Here is a 20,237-nt window from a genome sequence, read left to right as displayed (position 1 = left end):
TCCGCATGTACAATCGGCATGCACGATTCGCGTGTACGATCCGCGTGTACAATCGGCATGCACAATCCGCATGTACAATCAGCATGTACAATCGGCATGTACAATCCGCGTGCACGATCTGCATGCAGGATCCGCGTGTACGATCCGCGTGTACAATCAGCATGTGTAATCGGCATGAGCAATCGGCATGTACAATCCACATGTACAATCGGCATGTACAATCGGCATGCACAATCCGCGTGTACAATCGGCATGCACAATCGGCATGTACAATCAGCATGTACAATCGGCATGCACAATCCCCATGTACAATCCGCATGCACAATCCCCGTGCACAATCCCCATGTACAATCCGCGTGCACAATCCCCATGTACAATCCGCGTGTACGATCCGCATGTAGGATCCGCGTGTATGATCCGCGTGCATGATCCGCGTGTACAATCCGCATGCGTTTTTTCTGCCAGGGAGATGCAGAAACGCTCAGGAAAAATCTGGATCATTTCTGCATCGTGTGCACATAGCCTTAATGAGATTGTGTATACGTTGATGTGACGACCATTGTGACATAGACCATGTGCTATCACATTGTGGTCTGTGTCCTCCTAAAATTCCCCGCAAAATGGGGTCTGGACTATGCTCTGACAGGGCCATAGACCGCAATGGTGACGGTAGAGCGCAGTTTTTCGGGATTGTACGCCGCCGGACACTCAGACGCGCAGTCCTGACACAGACCACTATGTGAAAGCCCCCAACAGTGTAAAATAGTGAGTGGATGTGTATTGGGAGCCACAAGTGAATCTGCCAACCACAAGATGGCGGCGCCACACTTTCCTCGCGCACCTCTTTGGCTATGGCAGCTGCAGGTCTCCATGGTTTCCACAGGGCGTGCGCAGTAAGTTTTATAGGAAGGTTGGGCGGGGTCTTGTTGGCGAGATGACGTCAGAGGGCGGCGTGCTTTAACAACGCTTCCATTTTGGAGCTGAGGCTTCCAGTGACTCCATTTTGTATCGCTCGTACCTTTGGGGTGAGTTGGGGCGCAGTGTAGAAGCCGCTCCCCCTGCAGCACATCCGGGCACACAGGACAGGCCGCCGCGGGGGTCACTGGACGCCAGGTGAGAGGCTGAGCCGCTGACCGCCGGCTGCTACCCGAGGAGGCAGTGCGGGGGGCTGTGTGCGGGGGGCTGTGTATAGTGTGAGCACATGAGGGGGCTGTGTGCGGGGGGCTGTGTATAGTGTGAGCACATGAGGGGGCTGTGTATAGTGTGAGCACATGAGGGGGCTGTGTATAGTGTGAGCACATGAGGGGGCTGTGTATAGTGTGAGCACATGAGGGGGCTGTGTATAGTGTGAGCACATGAGGGGGCTGTGTGCGGGGGGCTGTGTATAGTGTGAGCACATGAGGGGGCTGTGTGCGGGGGGCTGTGTATAGTGCAGGCTCAATGTGTGCGGGGGCTGTGTATAGTGTGTGCACATGAGGGGGCTGTGTGCGGGGGGCTGTGTATAGTGTGAGCACATGAGGGGGCTGTGTGCGGGGGGCTGTGTATAGTATGAGCACATGAGGGGGCTGTGTGTGGGGGGCTGTGTATAGTGCAGGCTCAATGTGTGAGGGGGCTGTGTATAGTGTGAGCACATGAGGGGGCTGTGTATAGTGTGAGCACATGAGGGGGCTGTGTATAGTGTGAGCACATGAGGGGGCTGTGTATAGTGTGAGCACATGAGGGGGCTGTGTATAGTGTGAGCACATGAGGGGGCTGTGTATAGTGTGAGCACATGAGGGGGCTGTGTATAGTGTGAGCACATGAGGGGGCTGTGTATAGTGTGAGCACATGAGGGGGCTGTGTATAGTGTGAGCACATGAGGGGGCTGTGTATAGTGTGAGCACATGAGGGGGCTGTGTATAGTGTGAGCACATGAGGGGGCTGTGTATAGTGTGAGCACATGAGGGGGCTGTGTATAGTGTGAGCACATGAGGGGGCTGTGTATAGTGTGAGCACATGAGGGGGCTGTGTATAGTGTGAGCACATGAGGGGGCTGTGTATAGTGTGAGCACATGAGGGGGCTGTGTATAGTGTGAGCACATGAGGGGGCTGTGTATAGTGTGAGCACATGAGGGGGCTGTGTATAGTGTGAGCACATGAGGGGGCTGTGTATAGTGTGAGCACATGAGGGGGCTGTGTATAGTGTGAGCACATGAGGGGGCTGTGTATAGTGTGAGCACATGAGGGGGCTGTGTATAGTGTGAGCACATGAGGGGGCTGTGTATAGTGTGAGCACATGAGGGGGCTGTGTATAGTGTGAGCACATGAGGGGGCTGTGTATAGTGTGAGCACATGAGGGGGCTGTGTATAGTGTGAGCACATGAGGGGGCTGTGTATAGTGTGAGCACATGAGGGGGCTGTGTATAGTGTGAGCACATGAGGGGGCTGTGTATAGTGTGAGCACATGAGGGGGCTGTGTATAGTGTGAGCACATGAGGGGGCTGTGTATAGTGTGAGCACATGAGGGGGCTGTGTATAGTGTGAGCACATGAGGGGGCTGTGTATAGTGTGAGCACATGAGGGGGCTGTGTATAGTGTGAGCACATGAGGGGGCTGTGTATAGTGTGAGCACATGAGGGGGCTGTGTATAGTGTGAGCACATGAGGGGGCTGTGTATAGTGTGAGCACATGAGGGGGCTGTGTATAGTGTGAGCACATGAGGGGGCTGTGTATAGTGTGAGCACATGAGGGGGCTGTGTATAGTGTGAGCACATGAGGGGGCTGTGTATAGTGTGAGCACATGAGGGGGCTGTGTATAGTGTGAGCACATGAGGGGGCTGTGTATAGTGTGAGCACATGAGGGGGCTGTGTATAGTGTGAGCACATGAGGGGGCTGTGTATAGTGTGAGCACATGAGGGGGCTGTGTATAGTGTGAGCACATGAGGGGGCTGTGTATAGTGTGAGCACATGAGGGGGCTGTGTATAGTGTGAGCACATGAGGGGGCTGTGTATAGTGTGAGCACATGAGGGGGCTGTGTATAGTGTGAGCACATGAGGGGGCTGTGTATAGTGTGAGCACATGAGGGGGCTGTGTATAGTGTGAGCACATGAGGGGGCTGTGTATAGTGTGAGCACATGAGGGGGCTGTGTATAGTGTGAGCACATGAGGGGGCTGTGTATAGTGTGAGCACATGAGGGGGCTGTGTATAGTGTGAGCACATGAGGGGGCTGTGTATAGTGTGAGCACATGAGGGGGCTGTGTATAGTGTGAGCACATGAGGGGGCTGTGTATAGTGTGAGCACATGAGGGGGCTGTGTATAGTGTGAGCACATGAGGGGGCTGTGTATAGTGTGAGCACATGAGGGGGCTGTGTATAGTGTGAGCACATGAGGGGGCTGTGTATAGTGTGAGCACATGAGGGGGCTGTGTATAGTGTGAGCACATGAGGGGGCTGTGTATAGTGTGAGCACATGAGGGGGCTGTGTATAGTGTGAGCACATGAGGGGGCTGTGTATAGTGTGAGCACATGAGGGGGCTGTGTATAGTGTGAGCACATGAGGGGGCTGTGTATAGTGTGAGCACATGAGGGGGCTGTGTATAGTGTGAGCACATGAGGGGGCTGTGTATAGTGTGAGCACATGAGGGGGCTGTGTATAGTGTGAGCACATGAGGGGGCTGTGTATAGTGTGAGCACATGAGGGGGCTGTGTATAGTGTGAGCACATGAGGGGGCTGTGTATAGTGTGAGCACATGAGGGGGCTGTGTATAGTGTGAGCACATGAGGGGGCTGTGTATAGTGTGAGCACATGAGGGGGCTGTGTATAGTGTGAGCACATGAGGGGGCTGTGTATAGTGTGAGCACATGAGGGGGCTGTGTATAGTGTGAGCACATGAGGGGGCTGTGTATAGTGTGAGCACATGAGGGGGCTGTGTATAGTGTGAGCACATGAGGGGGCTGTGTATAGTGTGAGCACATGAGGGGGCTGTGTATAGTGTGAGCACATGAGGGGGCTGTGTATAGTGTGAGCACATGAGGGGGCTGTGTATAGTGTGAGCACATGAGGGGGCTGTGTATAGTGTGAGCACATGAGGGGGCTGTGTATAGTGTGAGCACATGAGGGGGCTGTGTATAGTGTGAGCACATGAGGGGGCTGTGTATAGTGTGAGCACATGAGGGGGCTGTGTATAGTGTGAGCACATGAGGGGGCTGTGTATAGTGTGAGCACATGAGGGGGCTGTGTATAGTGTGAGCACATGAGGGGGCTGTGTATAGTGTGAGCACATGAGGGGGCTGTGTATAGTGTGAGCACATGAGGGGGCTGTGTATAGTGTGAGCACATGAGGGGGCTGTGTATAGTGTGAGCACATGAGGGGGCTGTGTATAGTGTGAGCACATGAGGGGGCTGTGTATAGTGTGAGCACATGAGGGGGCTGTGTATAGTGTGAGCACATGAGGGGGCTGTGTATAGTGTGAGCACATGAGGGGGCTGTGTATAGTGTGAGCACATGAGGGGGCTGTGTATAGTGTGAGCACATGAGGGGGCTGTGTATAGTGTGAGCACATGAGGGGGCTGTGTATAGTGCGAGCACATGAGGGGGCTGTGTATAGTGCGAGCACATGAGGGGGCTGTGTATAGTGCGAGCACATGAGGGGGCTGTGTATAGTGCGAGCACATGAGGGGGCTGTGTATAGTGCGAGCACATGAGGGGGCTGTGTATAGTGCGAGCACATGAGGGGGCTGTGTATAGTGCGAGCACATGAGGGGGCTGTGTATAGTGCGAGCACATGAGGGGGCTGTGTATAGTGCGAGCACATGAGGGGGCTGTGTATAGTGCGAGCACATGAGGGGGCTGTGTATAGTGCGAGCACATGAGGGGGCTGTGTATAGTGCGAGCACATGAGGGGGCTGTGTATAGTGCGAGCACATGAGGGGGCTGTGTATAGTGCGAGCACATGAGGGGGCTGTGTATAGTGCGAGCACATGAGGGGGCTGTGTATAGTGCGAGCACATGAGGGGGCTGTGTATAGTGCGAGCACATGAGGGGGCTGTGTATAGTGCGAGCACATGAGGGGGCTGTGTATAGTGCGAGCACATGAGGGGGCTGTGTATAGTGCGAGCACATGAGGGGGCTGTGTATAGTGCGAGCACATGAGGGGGCTGTGTATAGTGCAGGCTCAATGTGTGCGGGGGGCTGTGTAGTTGTATATATAGTATGTGGGGAGCCGTGTATAGTGTGGGTATATATAGTATGTGGGGGGGAGGGGCTTGTGTCTGTGTATAGTTTAGGTATAATGGGTGTGGGGGGGCCCGTCTGTATGGGGACACGTATAATAGGTGGGGGGGCGGCTGTTTGTATTGGGACACGTATAATGGGTGGAGGGGGGTGGGCCGGCTGTATGGGGACACGTATAATGGGTGGGGGGGGCGTCTGTATTGGGACATGTATAATGGGTGTGGGGGGGGGCCATCTGTTTCTATGGGGACACGTATAATGGGTGTTGGGGGGCTGTCTGTATTGGGACACGTATAATGGGTGTGGGGGGGGCTGTATTGGGACACGTATAATGGGTGGGGGGGGCGTCTGTATGGGGACAAGTATAATGGGTGTGGGGGGGGCGTCTGTATGGGGACACGTATAATGGGTGTGGGGGGGGCGTCTGTATGGGGACACGTATAATGGGTGTGGGGGGGGCGTCTGTATTGGGACACGTATAATGGGTGGGGGGGGGCCCCGTCTGTATTGGGACACGTATAATGGGTGGGGGGGGGCCCCGTCTGTATGGGGACACGTATAATGGGTGGGGGGGGGCCCCGTCTGTATGGGGACACGTATAATGGGTGGGGGGGCGGCTGTTTGTATGGGGACACGTATAATGGGTGGAGGGGGGTGGGCTGGCTGTATGGGGACACGTATAATGGGTGGGGGGGGCGTCTGTATTGGGACATGTATAATGGGTGTGGGGGGGCCATCTGTTTCTATGGGGACACGTATAATGGGTGTGGGGGGGGGCTGTCTGTATTGGGACACGTATAATGGGTGTGGGGGGGGCTGTCTGTATTGGGACACGTATAATGGGTGGGGGGGGCTGTCTGTATTGGGACACGTATAATGGGTGGGGGGGGCTGTCTGTATTGGGACACGTATAATGGGTGGGGGGGGGGCTGTCTGTATGGGGACACGTATAATGGGTGTGGGGGGGGCGTCTGTATGGGGACAAGTATAATGGGTGTGGGGGGGGGGCGTCTGTATGGGGACAAGTATAATGGGTGTGGGGGGGGGCGTCTGTATGGGGACAAGTATAATGGGTGTGGGGGGGGGGCGTCTGTATGGGGACAAGTATAATGGGTGTGGGGGGGGGGGCGTCTGTATGGGGACAAGTATAATGGGTGTGGGGGGGGGGCGTCTGTATGGGGACAAGTATAATGGGTGTGGGGGGGGGGGCGTCTGTATGGGGACAAGTATAATGGGTGTGGGGGGGGGGGCGTCTGTATGGGGACAAGTATAATGGGTGGGGGGGGGCGTCTGTATGGGGACACGTATAATGGGTGGGGGGGGGCCCCGTCTGTATTGGGACACGTATAATGGGTGGGGGGGGGTCCCCGTCTGTATTGGGACACGTATAATGGGTGTGGGGGGGGGGGGGCCCGTCTGTATTGGGACACGTATAATGGTTGGGGGGGGGGTCCCCGTCTGTATTGGGACACGTATAATGGGTGGGGGGGGGGCGGCTGTTTATATGGGGACACGTATAATGGGTGTGGGGGGGGGGGCGTCTGTATGGGGCCATATGCACTGCTCATAAAAAATACAGGGAGCCCTGAAATCCCCCCTCCTAGATCTGAATGAATGAAATCTTCTCATTGAATGTGTGCGGGGGGTTGTGTATAGTATGAGCACATGAGGGGGCTGTGTGCGGGGGGCTGTGTATAGTGCAGGCTCAATGCGTGTGGGGGCTGTGTGCGGGGGGCTGTGTATAGTGCAGGCTCAATGCGTGCGGGGGCTGTGTATAGTATGAGCACATGAGGGGGCTGTGTATAGTGCAGGCTCAATGCGTGCGGGGGGCTGTGTATAGTATGAGCACGTGCAGGCTCAATGTGTGCGGTGCAGGCTCAATGTGTGCGGGGGGCTGTGTGCGGTGCAGGCTCAATGTGTGCGGGGGGCTGTGTGCGGTGCAGGCTCAATGTGTGCGGGGGGCTGTGTGGGGGGCTGTGTGTGGGGGGCTGTGTGTGGGGGGCTGTGTGTGGGGGGCTGTGTGTGGGGGGCTGTGTGTGGGGGGCTGTGTGTGGGGGGCTGTGTGTGGGGGGCTGTGTGTGGGGGGCTGTGTGTGGGGGGCTGTGTGTGGGGGGCTGTGTGTGGGGGGCTGTGTGTGGGGGGCTGTGTGTGGGGGGCTGTGTGTGGGGGGCTGTGTGTGGGGGGCTGTGTGTGGGGGGCTGTGTGTGGGGGGCTGTGTGTGGGGGGCTGTGTGTGGTTGTATATATAGTATGTGGGGAGCCGTGTATAGTGTGGGTATATATAGTATGTGGGGGGGAGGGGCTTGTGTCTGTGTGTATAGTTTAGGTATAATGGGTGTGGGGGGGCCCCGTCTGTATTGGGACACGTATAATGGGTGTGGGGGGGGGCTGTCTGTATTGGGACACGTATAATGGGTGGGGGGGGGGCCCCGTCTGTATTGGGACACGTATAATGGGTGGGGGGGAGGGCCCCGTCTGTATTGGGACACGTATAATGGGTGGGGGGGAGGGCCCCGTCTGTATTGGGACACGTATAATGGGTGGGGGGGAGGGCCCCGTCTGTATTGGGACACGTATAATGGGTGGGGGGGAGGGCCCCGTCTGTATTGGGACACGTATAATGGGTGGGGGGGGGGGCCCCGTCTGTATTGGGACACGTATAATGGGTGGGGGGGGGGGGGGCCCCGTCTGTATTGGGACACGTATAATGGGTGGGGGGGAGGGCCCCGTCTATTGGGACACGTATAATGGGTGGGGGTGGGTGGCTGTTTGTATGGGGACACGTATAATGGGTGTGGGGGGGGGCGTCTGTATGGGGCCATATGCACTGCTCATAAAAAATACAGGGAGCCCTGAAATCCCCCCTCCTAGATCTGAATGAATGAAATCTTCTCATTGAATTCTTTGTTCTGTAGAAAGCTGAATGTGCTGACAACAAAATCACCCAAAAATAATCAATGGAAATCACATTTATTAACCAATGGAGGCCTGGATCTGGAGTCACCCCCAAAATTAAAGTGGAAAAACCCACTACAGGCCGATCCAACTGTGATGTAATATCCTTAAAACAAGTCACAATGAGGCTGAGTATTGTGTGTGGCCTCCACGTGCCTGTATGACCTCCCTACAACGCCTTGGCATGCTCCTGATGAGGCTGAGTATTGTGTGTGGCCTCCACGTGCCTGTATGACCTCCCTACAACGCCTTGGCATGCTCCTGATGAGGCTGAGTATGGTGTGTGGCCTCCACGTGCCTGTATGACCTCCCTACAACGCCTGGGCATGCTCCTGATGAGGCTCAGTATTGTGTGTGGCCTCCACATGCCTGTATGACCTCCCTACAACGCCTGGGCATGCTCCTGATGAGGCTGAGTATTGTGTGTGGCCTCCACGTGGCTGTATGACCTCCCTACAACGCCTTGGCATGCTCCTGATGAGGTTGCGGATGGTCTCCTGTAGGATCTCCTCCCAGACCTGGACTAAAGCATCCGCCATCTCCTGGACAGTCTGTGGTGCAACGTGACGTTGGTGGATGGAGCGAGACATGATGTCCCAGATGTGCTCAATCAGATTCAGGTCTGGGGAACGGGCGGGTTAGTCCATAGCTTCAATGTCTTCATCTTGTAGGAACTGCTGACACTCCAGCCACATGAGGTCTGGCATTGTCCTGCATTAGGAGGAACCCAGGGCCGACCGCACCAGCATATGGTCTCACAAGGGGTCTGAGGATCTCATCTCGGTACCTAATGGCAGTCAGGCTACCTCTGGCGAGCACATGGAGGGCTGTGCGGCCCTCCAAAGAAATGCCACCCCACACCATTACTGACCCACTGCCAAACCGGTCATGCTGAAGGATGTTGCAGGCAGCAGATCGCTCTCCACGGCGTCTCCAGACTCTGCCACGTCTGTCACATGTGCTCAGTGTGAAGCTGCTTTCATCTGTGAAGAGCACAGGGCGCCAGTGGTGACTTTACCAATCCTGGTGTTCTGTGGCAAATGCCAAGCGTCCTGCACGGTGTTGGGCTGAGAGCACAACCCCCATCTGTGGACGTCGGGCCCTCATGCCACCCTCATGGAGTCGGTTTCTAACCGTTTGTGCAGACACATGCACATTTGTGGCCTGCTGGAGGTCGTTTTGCAGGGCTCTGGCAGTGCTCCTCCTGTTCCTCCTTGCACAAAGGCGGAGGTAGCGGTCCTGCTGCTGGGTTGTTGCCCTCCTACGGCCCCCTCCACGTCTCCTGGTGTACTGGCCTGTCTCCTGGTAACACCTCCAGCCTCTGGACACTACGCTGACAGACACAGCAAACCTTCTTGCCACAGCTCGCATTGATGTGCCATCCTGAATGAGCTGCACTACCCAAGCAACTTCTGTGGGTTGTAGAGTCCGTCTCATGCTACCACGAGTGTGAAAGCACAACCAACACTCAAAAGTGACCAAAACATCAGCCAGAAAGCATTGGTACGGAGATGTGGTCTGTGGTCCCCACCTGCAGAACCACTCCTTTATTGAGGGGGTCTTGATAATTGCCAATAATTTCCATCGATCGTCTATTCCATTTGCACAACAACATGTGAGATTGATAGTCAATCAGTGTTGCTTCCTAAGTGGACAGTTTGACTTCACAGAAGTTTGATTTACTTGGAGTTATATTCTGTGGTTTAAGTGTTCCCTTTATTTTTTGGAGCAGTGTATAATGGGTGTGGGGGGGTGTCTGTTTATATGTGGGTATATATAATGTGTGTGATGTATGTTTGTATATAATGTAGGTATGTGTGGCTTGGGTTGTGTATAATGTATGTGGGTATATATACTGTGTAGGGGGGCCATGTATGTTTGTATATAGTATAGGGTAATCAAGTTGAAGATGAAATTATCTCTAAAATGCTTAAAGTTAAAAATGACATTTCCTTTTTATTTTAGGCAACATATATATATATTTTTCATTTTTTACACTTTAAACATTACAAAAAGTAAAATTGGCCAATGCAAAAGTTTGGGCACCGTTTGGAGATTTGTGTGCTCTGATAACTTTGACCAAGGTTTCAGACCTTAATCGGCCTGTTAGGGTTATGACTTGTTCACGATCAGGTTATCTAAATTTCCCAGCTTTATAAAATTCTTGTGCCAAAAAACAGCAGCCATGGATTCTTCTGAGCAGCTACCTAGCACTCTGAAAATAAAAATGGTGGATGCCCACAAAGCAGGAGAAGGCTATAAGAAGATAGCAAAGCGTTTTCAAGTTGCCCTTTCCTCAGTTCGAAATGTAATTACAAATTGGCAGTTACCAGGAAAGTGGAGGTCAACATAAGGTCTGGAAGACCAAGCAAAATTTCAGTGAGAGCTGCTCATAGGATTGCTAGAGAGCCAACTCCGAACCACCGCTTGACTGCAAAAGACCTTCAGGATTTGAAGGCAGAAATTTTCGCAGCGTTTCTGCATCTCCTTGGCAGGAAAAAACGCACATTTTTTGACTCTTTTGTTTACGCGCTTTTGTAAATCAGTGAATGCATTTTGGATCTAAATAGTTATTTGGTGGGACATTGCTTTTTGGATTGCTGTCAGAACTGGGGTGAGTATATTGGTTAATTTAAATGATTAAAGAATGTCTGTTGTATTTCAAATAAAGTGTTTACTCTGTGTCTGTGTGTTTCTTTAACTCTTTACTTTAATTAGGTTTGGTGATGAAATGGTCTGAGACCTTGTCATCACCAAATAAAAGAATTAGGCGTCAGCTAATCCCATTCACCAAATCTCATTAGCATTTCCATTCATGTAATTTCTGGGGCAGCTGTGAGCTGCCATTTTTAGCCTAGGCAAACATGTTCCCTGGCTATTAACACCTGCTCACAGCTGTTTCGTTAGCTGCTACGTCCCCACGAACAGCAACAAGCAGCGCTTTGAACGCAGCGTATTTTTGCTGCGTCCATAAGTGTTCTAATGCTGCACTTTTGTTGTCAGTACATGAGAATCCACCACATACAATGACACTTCAATCGGTGAAAATCTGGAGCGGAGACTAGCGTATCCGCTACAGAAATGGACATGCTGCGGGTGAGTGTGGGTACATGGCCACGACCTGGAGCCGCTGCAGATTTGACGCTGCGTGTTTATACAGCGTCAAACCTGCAGCGTCTAGATTTTACAGCATAGTGGATGGGATCTCTAGAAATCCCATGTCCACTGTGTGTGCATCAGAGGCTGCGAATCACCCATGAGGCACTGACATGCGCCACGTCTTTCAGGACCGCAACTTGTCAAATCCTCTTGCAGGGTCGCTAGTCTCCGCAACAGAAATTTGACCACTAGAATGTATTGAATGCAGTAAATGCTCATGGTTCACTGAACACATGCAGATTTACCTGCTTTCAATAGAATGCAATGTTTTGGACACAGCAAAAAAGTTGCGTCCAAAGCGCTGCTACGTCCGGATCGTGGGCACAGGGCCTAAAAAAAAACATGGCCTCCCACATCATTTTTATAACCAGCAGAGGGAAAGCTGACCGCTGGGGCTGATATTAATAGCCAGGGAAGGGGCCATGAATACTAGCCCCCTCCGTGGCTAATATAATCCCTCAGCAGTCCCAGGTATGGCGCATCCATAAGATGCACCATATCTGGCGCTTAGCCTCTGCTCTTCCCACTGCTCTGTAGAGTTGGGGTTCACATCAGCCTTGTATTGGCGCCTGACGTGAAGCCCAGGTTAGTAATGGAGGGTGTCTACAAAACGCTCCCATTACTAACCGCTTAGTAAAGTGGTCGCCTCTTTTTCAATAAATACACGGTGTCAGGGATTCATACGATCCCGATTACTCAGACCACCCACTGTGATCTCTTGAGCAAACAGCTCTGCTGCCCCCGATCGTCCGGACAATAGCACGATTGGCCGATGATCAATATAGGAGGCTGCAGGCTGTTCTCACTAAGTAGTTATCAGGAAGCTAGCAGTGAGCGTATGGCATACACACCACCTTTCAACACATGGAATATACGTATTTGCCCTAGTACTATCACTGATAGCCTCACGCTAGCCCAATTAATATTATTCGCTGCCACCACTGATCAGATTTGAAATCCAATACAGGCCTGATCGGACTCCTGCTTTCTGGTAGCGTATGGCTTTGGGGGAGGGAACGATTACAGAGCCATAGAAACAGAACTATTCAATTTTATATTTAATCCAAAAGGGAGGCAGTGTTTAGGAAAAATATACAAAAGGTTTTGCAAAGACAATACATATGCAGTTACACGAAAATAAATGGGTTAATAGAAAAAACGTACTATACCGATTGCAGGGAAGGCGCTCCAATGGACTGTTGCCGAACGGGACCCCTGCTACAAAATATGTAACTTCCGGCATGAATGTGGACCCATCTTCGGCTGGGTATTTTATGCCGAAGTGGGGGACCTGCCATCACCCCCCCCTGTGATGACACCACGTTGGTGGGGCTCCACCGTTCATGTTCTGATTGAAATATCTAACTTCCCCGATAACTCCTCGCAGGTTGATCGCAGAAGCGAGCTAGTGATACCATATTTTCCATTACGAATTTACCTTTCTGAGAACACACATGGCATAGCTGCAGTCTGTTATTTTGTACTTTTGCATTACAGCGCACCCGAAGGGCGTAGAAATTCGGAAAACTATGCGTTTTGTTCCTCGTGCCACTAAACATGTGTCTCACTATTATCGGAAGTATAGAACTTCCGATACTCAATATTTCGTGCCGGCGAGACTGTAGATTTCTGTTGAGCAAATGGTGATGCCCAGGGGGTGAGAGAATTCTTTTGAAGCCAGGAACTGCATCCTTCTCACCTAGGTGTATATTTATCATAGGTCTGTCTGTCTGATTAGGTTGGTTAGCTCCTTTTGTACTAGCATTTGTATTAACCACTTGGAAATACAGTGTGTGCAGAATTATTAGGCAAGTTGTATTTTAGAGGATTATTTTTATTATTGATCAACAACTATGTTCTCAATCAACCCAAAAGACTCATAAATATCCAAGCTTAATATTTTTGGAAGTTGGAGTGGTTTTTTTTTTTTTTAGATTTGGCTATCTTAGGAGGATATCTGTTTGCACAGGTAACTATTACTGTGCAGAATTATTAGGCAACTTAATAAAAACCAAATATAATCCCATCTCACTTGTTTATTTTCACCAGGTAAACCAATATCAGTGCACAAAATTTAGAAATAAACATTTCTGACATGCAAAAAACAAAATAATTAGTGATTAGTATAGCCCCCTTTCTTTATGATGACACTCAACAGCCTTCCATCTATAGATTCTGTCAGTTGCTTGATCTGTTTTCAATCAACATTGCGTGCAGCAGCCACCACAGCCTCCCAGACACTGCTCCCAGAGGTGTACTGTTTTCCCTCCCTGTAGATCTCACATTTTATGATGGACCACAGGTTCTCTATGGGTTTCAGATCAGGTGAACAAGGGGGCTATGTCATTATTTTTTCTTCTTTTAGACCTTTACTGGCCAGCCACACTGTGGAGTAGATGGATGCATGTGATGGAGCATTGTCCTGCATGAAAATCATGTTTTTCCTGAACGATACCGACTTCTTCCTGCACCACTGCTTGAAGAAGTTGTCTTCCAGAAACTGGCAGTAGGTCTGGGAGTTGAGCTTCACTCCATCCTCAGCCCGAAAAGGTCCCACAAGTTCATCTTTGATGATACCAGCCCATACCAGTACCCCACCTCCACCTTGCTGGCGTCTGAGTCGGAGTGGCGCTCTCTGCCCTTTACTGATCCAGCCTCTGGCCCATCCATCTGGCCCATCAAGAGTCACACTCATTTCATTAGTCCATAAAACCTTTGAAAAATCAGTCTTAAGATATTTCTTGGCCCATTCTTGACGTTTTATCTTATGTTTCTTGTTCATAGGTGGTGGTTTTTCAGCCTTCCTTACCTTGGCCATGTCCCTGAGAATCGCACACCTTGTGCTTTTTGATACTCCAGTAACGTTGAAGCTCTGAAATATGGCAAAACTGGTGGCGAATGGCATCTTGGCAGCTTCACGCTTGATTTTCCTCAATTCATGGGCAGTTATTTTGCGCCTTTTTTGGCCAACACGCTTCTTGCGACCCTGTTGGCTATTTGCCATGAAACACTTGATTGTTCGGTGATCATGCTTCAAAAGTTTGGAAATTTCAAGACTGCTGCATCCCTCTGCAAGACATCTCACAATTTTGGACTTTTCAGAGCCTGTCAAATCTCTCTTCTGACCCATTTTGCCAAAGGAAAGGAAGTTGCCTAATAATTAAGCACACCTTATATAGGGTGTTGATGTCATTAGTCAACACCCCTCCTCATTACAGAGATGCACATCACCAGATTTACTTCATTGGTAGTTGGCTCTCAAGCCTATGCAGCTTGTCCGAAAAAGAACATCACGCCAACCATTAAGCATGGGGGTGGATCAATCATGGTTGTGTTGCAGCCAATGGCACGGGGAACATTTCACAGGTAGAAGGAAGAATGGATTAAATGAAATTATAACAAATTCTAGATGCAAACATAACACAATCTGTAAAAAATCTGAAATTTAGCAGACTCTTGAATGCTACAAAAAGCATTTACCAACTGTGATACTTGCAAAAGAGAGCGCTACTAGGTACTAACCCTGCAGGGTGCCCTAACTTTTGCATTGGCCCAGTTTGTAGTTTTTAAAATAAAATAAGTTTTTTTTTTTTTTTTACTAAAATTGAAAGTACATGTCTCATCTTTAACTTTAGGCCTTTTAGAGATAATTTAATCTTCAACTTGCTTAAAATGGTTTTCTGGTCAAAAGCGATAAGTCTGCTGCAGACTGACTCTCCTTCCCCGTCAGCGCGCACACTGTGTGCTGCGAGGACTCGCCAGCGTCCGAGCTGGGACCGGAGAGTATGTATGAGATGTACATACCCCCGGCCTGTGGGCGCCACCTCGCGCCATATACTTGTATTGAGCGAGGCCACACCCCATCTAGTGACAGTCGGCGCTGTGGTCTTCAGAAGATCTGAGGGGCGCTCATTCTTGGTATTTGGGCAGTTGGAGACAAATACCCTGCGGGTGTCCCGTATTGAGGGGGGGTTGATACGCTGGGTGTCACTACGGGTGCTGCCGACTATGTGGGAGTAATTGGTCTCCGTGTCATCCCTATAGGGGGGGGGATTGCCCTCGGGCCAGTCTGTGTTGCGAGGGTTGGTGGAGGGCTTGTCTGTATTGGGGAGAAGGAAGGGCCTGCCCTTGGGCTGGTGTGTATTTGTCAGGTGTGGGAGGGCCTGTCCTCAGGTGTGTCTTTATTGAGTATGGGGGAGGGCCTGTCCTTGGACTGGCCTGTAATGGGGTGGGCCTGTCCATGGGCTGATATATCTGGTGGTGGGCCTGTCTTCTGACTTGTGGTGGGAGTTGGACCATTGGGTCTGTCTGTCTTGGGGTAGGGGGTTCTGCCTTGCCATTACTGGGGGTGGGGCAGGCTTCTCCTTTATTGGGGTTGTGAGGGTCGGTCTGTAGTTGGGTTTCCTCAGCTCAGTCTTCATCTCTCTTGCCTTGCAGGTGGTCCGGCAGTAACGATGGCCTCTCCGTCAGCATCTAAAGTTGTATTAAAGAGCACCACCAAGCTGTCGCTGAACGAGCGGTGAGGAAGCTGAAATCCTCTGCACCATGTAACATACAAAATGTAGCCCGTCCCTTGTGTTACTGAGCAGGCGGCAGCTGTCCTCCCGGCAGCCATGTTACACTGGGGTGTGGTAATACACAGTGAGGGGCGGCCTGGCGCCCTCCCCCTTCTTCCACCTGTTATACATGGGTTCTGGATGCAGCCTGGTAGCATGTGACCTGTGCTGCGTGATGCCCGCTGCTGTGTCCAAGGCTGGCACACCACTGTGTGGTCAGAGCTGTAAGAGGCATGATACGGGTCACCCTCCCTGCCCAGAGACCCTTGTTGGAGGGTCTTGTAAGAGGCGTCTGCTTTGCTGTCTCCTCCATGTCCTCATCTCCTCTATCTTCTTACCTGTGCTGCCTCCATTTGTGGTGTCCTCCTTTTCCTCCTCCCTGTGACTTTCGGGGTCTGTTCTCCTTTTTTTTTGTCCCTATACTGTAGATTTTCTCCCTTTTTTTTTAATGCTGTGCACATGTGGAAGTTGCGGAGGATAGATCATGGGCAACATGTATGCCCCCCAAAAAACCAAGTCCAGTGGTGACAGCTCCTGTGGGGGGCCTTGAGGTACGCGCTCGTGTCTGTTGTATCTTATCTAAACCCTCCCCCCATTTTGTTCGACCTTGAAGCTTTACTAACATGCTGAAGAACAAACACCCGATGCCAGTGAATATCCGCGCAACGATGCAGCAGCAGAGCCTGGCCAGTGCCAGGAACAGAAGACTGGCGCAGCAGATGGAGAACCGGCCGTCTGTGCAAGCCGCACTGAAGCTCAAGCAGGTGAGACGTCGCCCACGGCGGGTCGGCGCGTGCTGGCGGCCATATTGGACTATCCGTGTCTCTGCATGGTGAGAGGGAAAGATTCTGGTCTCGCTTGTGGAGCAGGGCTGTGGAGTCGGTAAGCCAAACCTCCCACTCCTCAATTTCCCCGACTACACAGCAATGGTCAGTACTGAGCGTGTACATAAAGTGCAGCACAGATGCATCTCCACCAAAAGCAAAGATCAGGAACAGAACAGACATTTATAGGACGTTTCATAATTTCCCAAATTCTTATGAAAACATTTACAGCACATCCTGCATTGCACTAGTGTACTCAATGTATTATATATTTTATACTGACTCCACGGCCCTGCATCCTGTATTATCCTCCAGTCACATCCAGAGCTGCAGTCACAATTCTGCGGCGATGGCTCGGGGTGTGGAGAAAATCTGACATTCGAAGATGCACTTTTGCACCAGCTAATAACTGTCGAGCATTCATTGGATTATTGGCTGGTGTTTAACTTGCCAGCGGTGGCGCGAGGCACGGGCAAAACGTGGATTTAGCAGGTGATTTTGTTTCTATGTTGGCGGACATCGTGTGTTTGGAGGCCCCTGTACATCAGATAGCGATGGGATCAGCCGGCCGCTTACTGTATATGATTGCCTGCCAACTCTTTCCTCAATCCTAGGCAGCAGGTGAGCCGATGTTTGTCTGGAGGAGACGGACCTGGCAGTGGCTCACTGCTCCCTCATCGTAGCGGGCCTGAGTATTGGTGTGGATGGGGGAGTTGGGAGACATCTATGTATGGGAGCACAGTGTGGTAAGAAGGCACCTGTGACCCATCAGTGAGTACATGTCCTGGTTAGGTGATGTCAGTGAGAAGAAACGTGACGTTCATCGATGAGGTCTCCGTTCATCGATGAGGTCTCCGTTCATCGATGAGGTCTCCGTTCATCGATGAGGTCTCCGTTCATCGATGAGGTCTCCGTTCATCGATGAGGTCTCCGTTCATCGATGAGGTCTCCGTTCATCTGTACTATGCTGTTGCTGTTCTGAGGCCTCCTAGGTCCCAATCAGCTCGCTCTACAGGCAGGAAAATGGCAATCAGGTGGCGGCAGTGGTCACCCACTGTACCCTGTGTTAAGCATCATCTGGTTCCTCTCGACAGAGCATCCGGTAAGCCTCCTAACTGGAGACGCAGTGGATCTGTATTTTACAGCATTTTTTTTTAATGTATTAATGTGATTTAAGGGGTTATAAGCTGACCTCGTGGGCGTAATGGGGGTCCTGCATCACACAAAGGCTAGAAGCTTCTAAAGTTATGGTGTACTGTGAGGGTCTGACCTCTGCCACTCGCCTGACAGTGATGTGGATCTGATCAGTGGTGTTCCCTACACATCAGGTGGTGGGGGGTCTGCAGTGCTGTCAAGTGGGTGGTCAGATGTCAGAGCTCACCAATTGTAGTGATGCCTTTCAGCCTTTGGGTTGTTCTTGTGATGAGATTGGAGCCTATGGTGGATTCACCCCAGAGATTGAGACCAGATCGGCTGCTTCACTTCCAGCTCCGCCTGCCGCTGCATAATGGTTATATTTTTCCCTACCTTCACTGTCCTTTTTGTTCCGTATGTGTAATCTATCTGATTTCTCCTGCTAGAGCTTAAAGCAGCGGCTCGGTAAGAGCAATATCCAAGCCCGGTTAGGGAGACCGGTGGGAGGGCTTCAGCGAGGGGCCAGTGGAATGCGCGGAGCTGGGATGGGGTTCCGGGGGTCACAGAGGGGAATCGTGCGTGTTGGCCGGGGAGGCAGAGGAATACAGCGGGGCGCCATGATGATGCGAGGTGGGTCCTTTCTCCGTTGTTCTGTTCACTCCTTACATTTATTTCTCATGTCTGACCTTTCCAGTGTCTCCTGATCATCTAGGTCAAAACATGCGTGGCCGAGGTGGTGCTACCAGGATGGGGCTGAGGAGAGGAGGCATCCGAGGTCGTGGAGGCCCTGGCCGAGGTCTAGTGAGAGGGGGAGCACTGGGCCGTGGAGGAATGAGTGGCAGAGGTTGGTGTGATGGTCTTGGGTCTGACCAGTGTGTGGTTGGGGGATCTTGCCCATGTGAGATGTAATTTATATGCATGTCCACAGGCCGTGGAGGGGTGATGCTTCGGGGCAGAGGAGGCTTTGGCCGAGGGAGAGGCCGCGGTAGAGGAAGAGGAGGAGCCCGACCCTCACTGACCAGAGAACAGCTCGACAACCAGCTGGATGCCTACATGTCCAAGACGAAGGGACACCTGGACGCAGAGCTGGACGCCTACATGGCTCAGGCTGACCCGGAGTCAAATGACTGATGCAAAAAAGCTGTATGTAAGGGACTGCCTTCTCGGACTGGCACAGGACGGCTGGAGCACCAGTTCATCGCCTTGTTTTAGAGTTCCTTTAACTTTTTTTTTTTTAATATATACTTAGTTTTTTTTTCTTTCAATCCTATTGATTATCGAATGTAAGGAGACAGCTGAAGCCTCTGTTCCCTGGGGGTCGCTCTCCACCAGGTGGTCGCTGCTGGACATTCACATTCTCCTGTTTATAGTGATACTTCTGACGATTGGCAGGGTGCCCCATAAATCTGACATCTGTGCATCTCCATGACACTAGGATTCGTGTCTGGCAGCATCGGCGGGGTGGGGGTCTCATCCGGCTGTGGGGGAATCGTTTGTTCCTGTGCAGCAATCATTAAACACTTTACAGTTTGTACCTGATTCTGTCCATTACTGACTGCTCGGTGGAGGGTAGCACCTGAACAGGGTGGGGGGCAAAAGTGAAACATGGTGGTTCTGCTGTGGTAACTACATGACTGCTACTCCCGGGCTTGTGTATCTACATCTTAGATGAGATCTTCCTACAGCTGTGTGGTCCCGGCGGTGGGCTCAGACTGGCAACAGCGAGGTTTAAGAGATGAGTTCCTTTAATTGGGCCCTGTATGGGCGTCCGTGCAGTTATTATTTATTAAATATATAGCGCCATTAGGTTCCATGGCGCTTTACAAGTGTAGGGGCAGTCGGACACTAACATGAAACATCGAGACGAGGCGCACTGGTACAGTAGGGCGGGGGGGGGTCCTGTCCACGAGGGCTCACAGTCTATAGGGGGTGGGTGGGGAGACGGGAGGAAGAGGAGAGGGTGAGATGGTGTAGCGGATGGGTCTCAGTGTGGGCTGTAGGCCTGAAGGAAGAGGTGGGTCTTTAGGTTTTTCTTGAAGGTTCCCAGGGTAGGGGAGTGTCGGATGTGATGGGGGAGAGTGTTCCAGAGTATGGCGGATGCACGAGAGAAGTCTTGTAGGCGGTTGTGGGAGGAGGAAATGAGAGGGGAGAAGAGAAGTTCTTAAAAGGAGCGAAGATCGCACGGGGGGACATATCTGGAAACCAGGTCGGAGATGTAGGGAGGGGACAGGTTATGTATGGCCTTGTATGTTAGGGTTTTGAACCGTGATCTCAGGGCAATGGGGAGCCAGTGAAGGGCTTGGCAGAGGGGGGAGGTGGGGGTGAAATGGGGAGATAGGTGGATGAGTTGGGCAGCGGAATTGAGGATGGTGCGGAGAGGTGCGAGGGAGGAAA

General features: G+C 51.6%; 1 protein-coding gene across 1 annotated transcript; it reads left to right on the top strand.

Annotated features, from left to right (window-relative positions):
- The first annotated feature begins 928 nt into the window (after window positions 1-928).
- CHTOP (chromatin target of PRMT1) lies at window positions 929-19,380 on the top strand. The gene is made up of 6 exons (XM_073637373.1): window positions 929-1,113; window positions 15,767-15,848; window positions 16,499-16,649; window positions 18,290-18,473; window positions 18,556-18,687; window positions 18,772-19,380. The coding sequence occupies exons 2-6, from the start codon at window positions 15,784-15,786 to the stop codon at window positions 18,972-18,974; spliced, it is 735 nt and encodes a 244-aa protein (XP_073493474.1). The 5' UTR covers window positions 929-1,113; window positions 15,767-15,783; the 3' UTR covers window positions 18,975-19,380.
- Window positions 19,381-20,237: the final 857 nt, after the last annotated feature.

The sequence above is a fragment of the Phyllobates terribilis genome, unplaced genomic scaffold, assembly GCF_046119375.1.
Source record: "Phyllobates terribilis strain yellow unplaced genomic scaffold, ASM4611937v1 Scaffold_6__1_contigs__length_29720123, whole genome shotgun sequence".
Taxonomy (NCBI): Eukaryota; Metazoa; Chordata; class Amphibia; order Anura; family Dendrobatidae; genus Phyllobates; species Phyllobates terribilis.
This window is presented reverse-complemented; position numbering and strand designations above follow the sequence as displayed.

What these genes read in the sequence shown, in the direction of transcription:
- CHTOP (XM_073637373.1), top strand. Translation starts at nt 15,784, where the DNA reads ATGGCCTCTCCGTCAGCATCTAAAGTTGTATTAAAGAGCACCACCAAG. An exon ending in CCGCACTGAAGCTCAAGCAG is followed by an intron (nt 16,650 to 18,289) that starts GTGAGACGTCGC and finishes TTCTCCTGCTAG; the next exon opens with AGCTTAAAGCAGCGGCTCGG. An exon ending in GGGCGCCATGATGATGCGAG is followed by an intron (nt 18,474 to 18,555) that starts GTGGGTCCTTTC and finishes CTGATCATCTAG; the next exon opens with GTCAAAACATGCGTGGCCGA.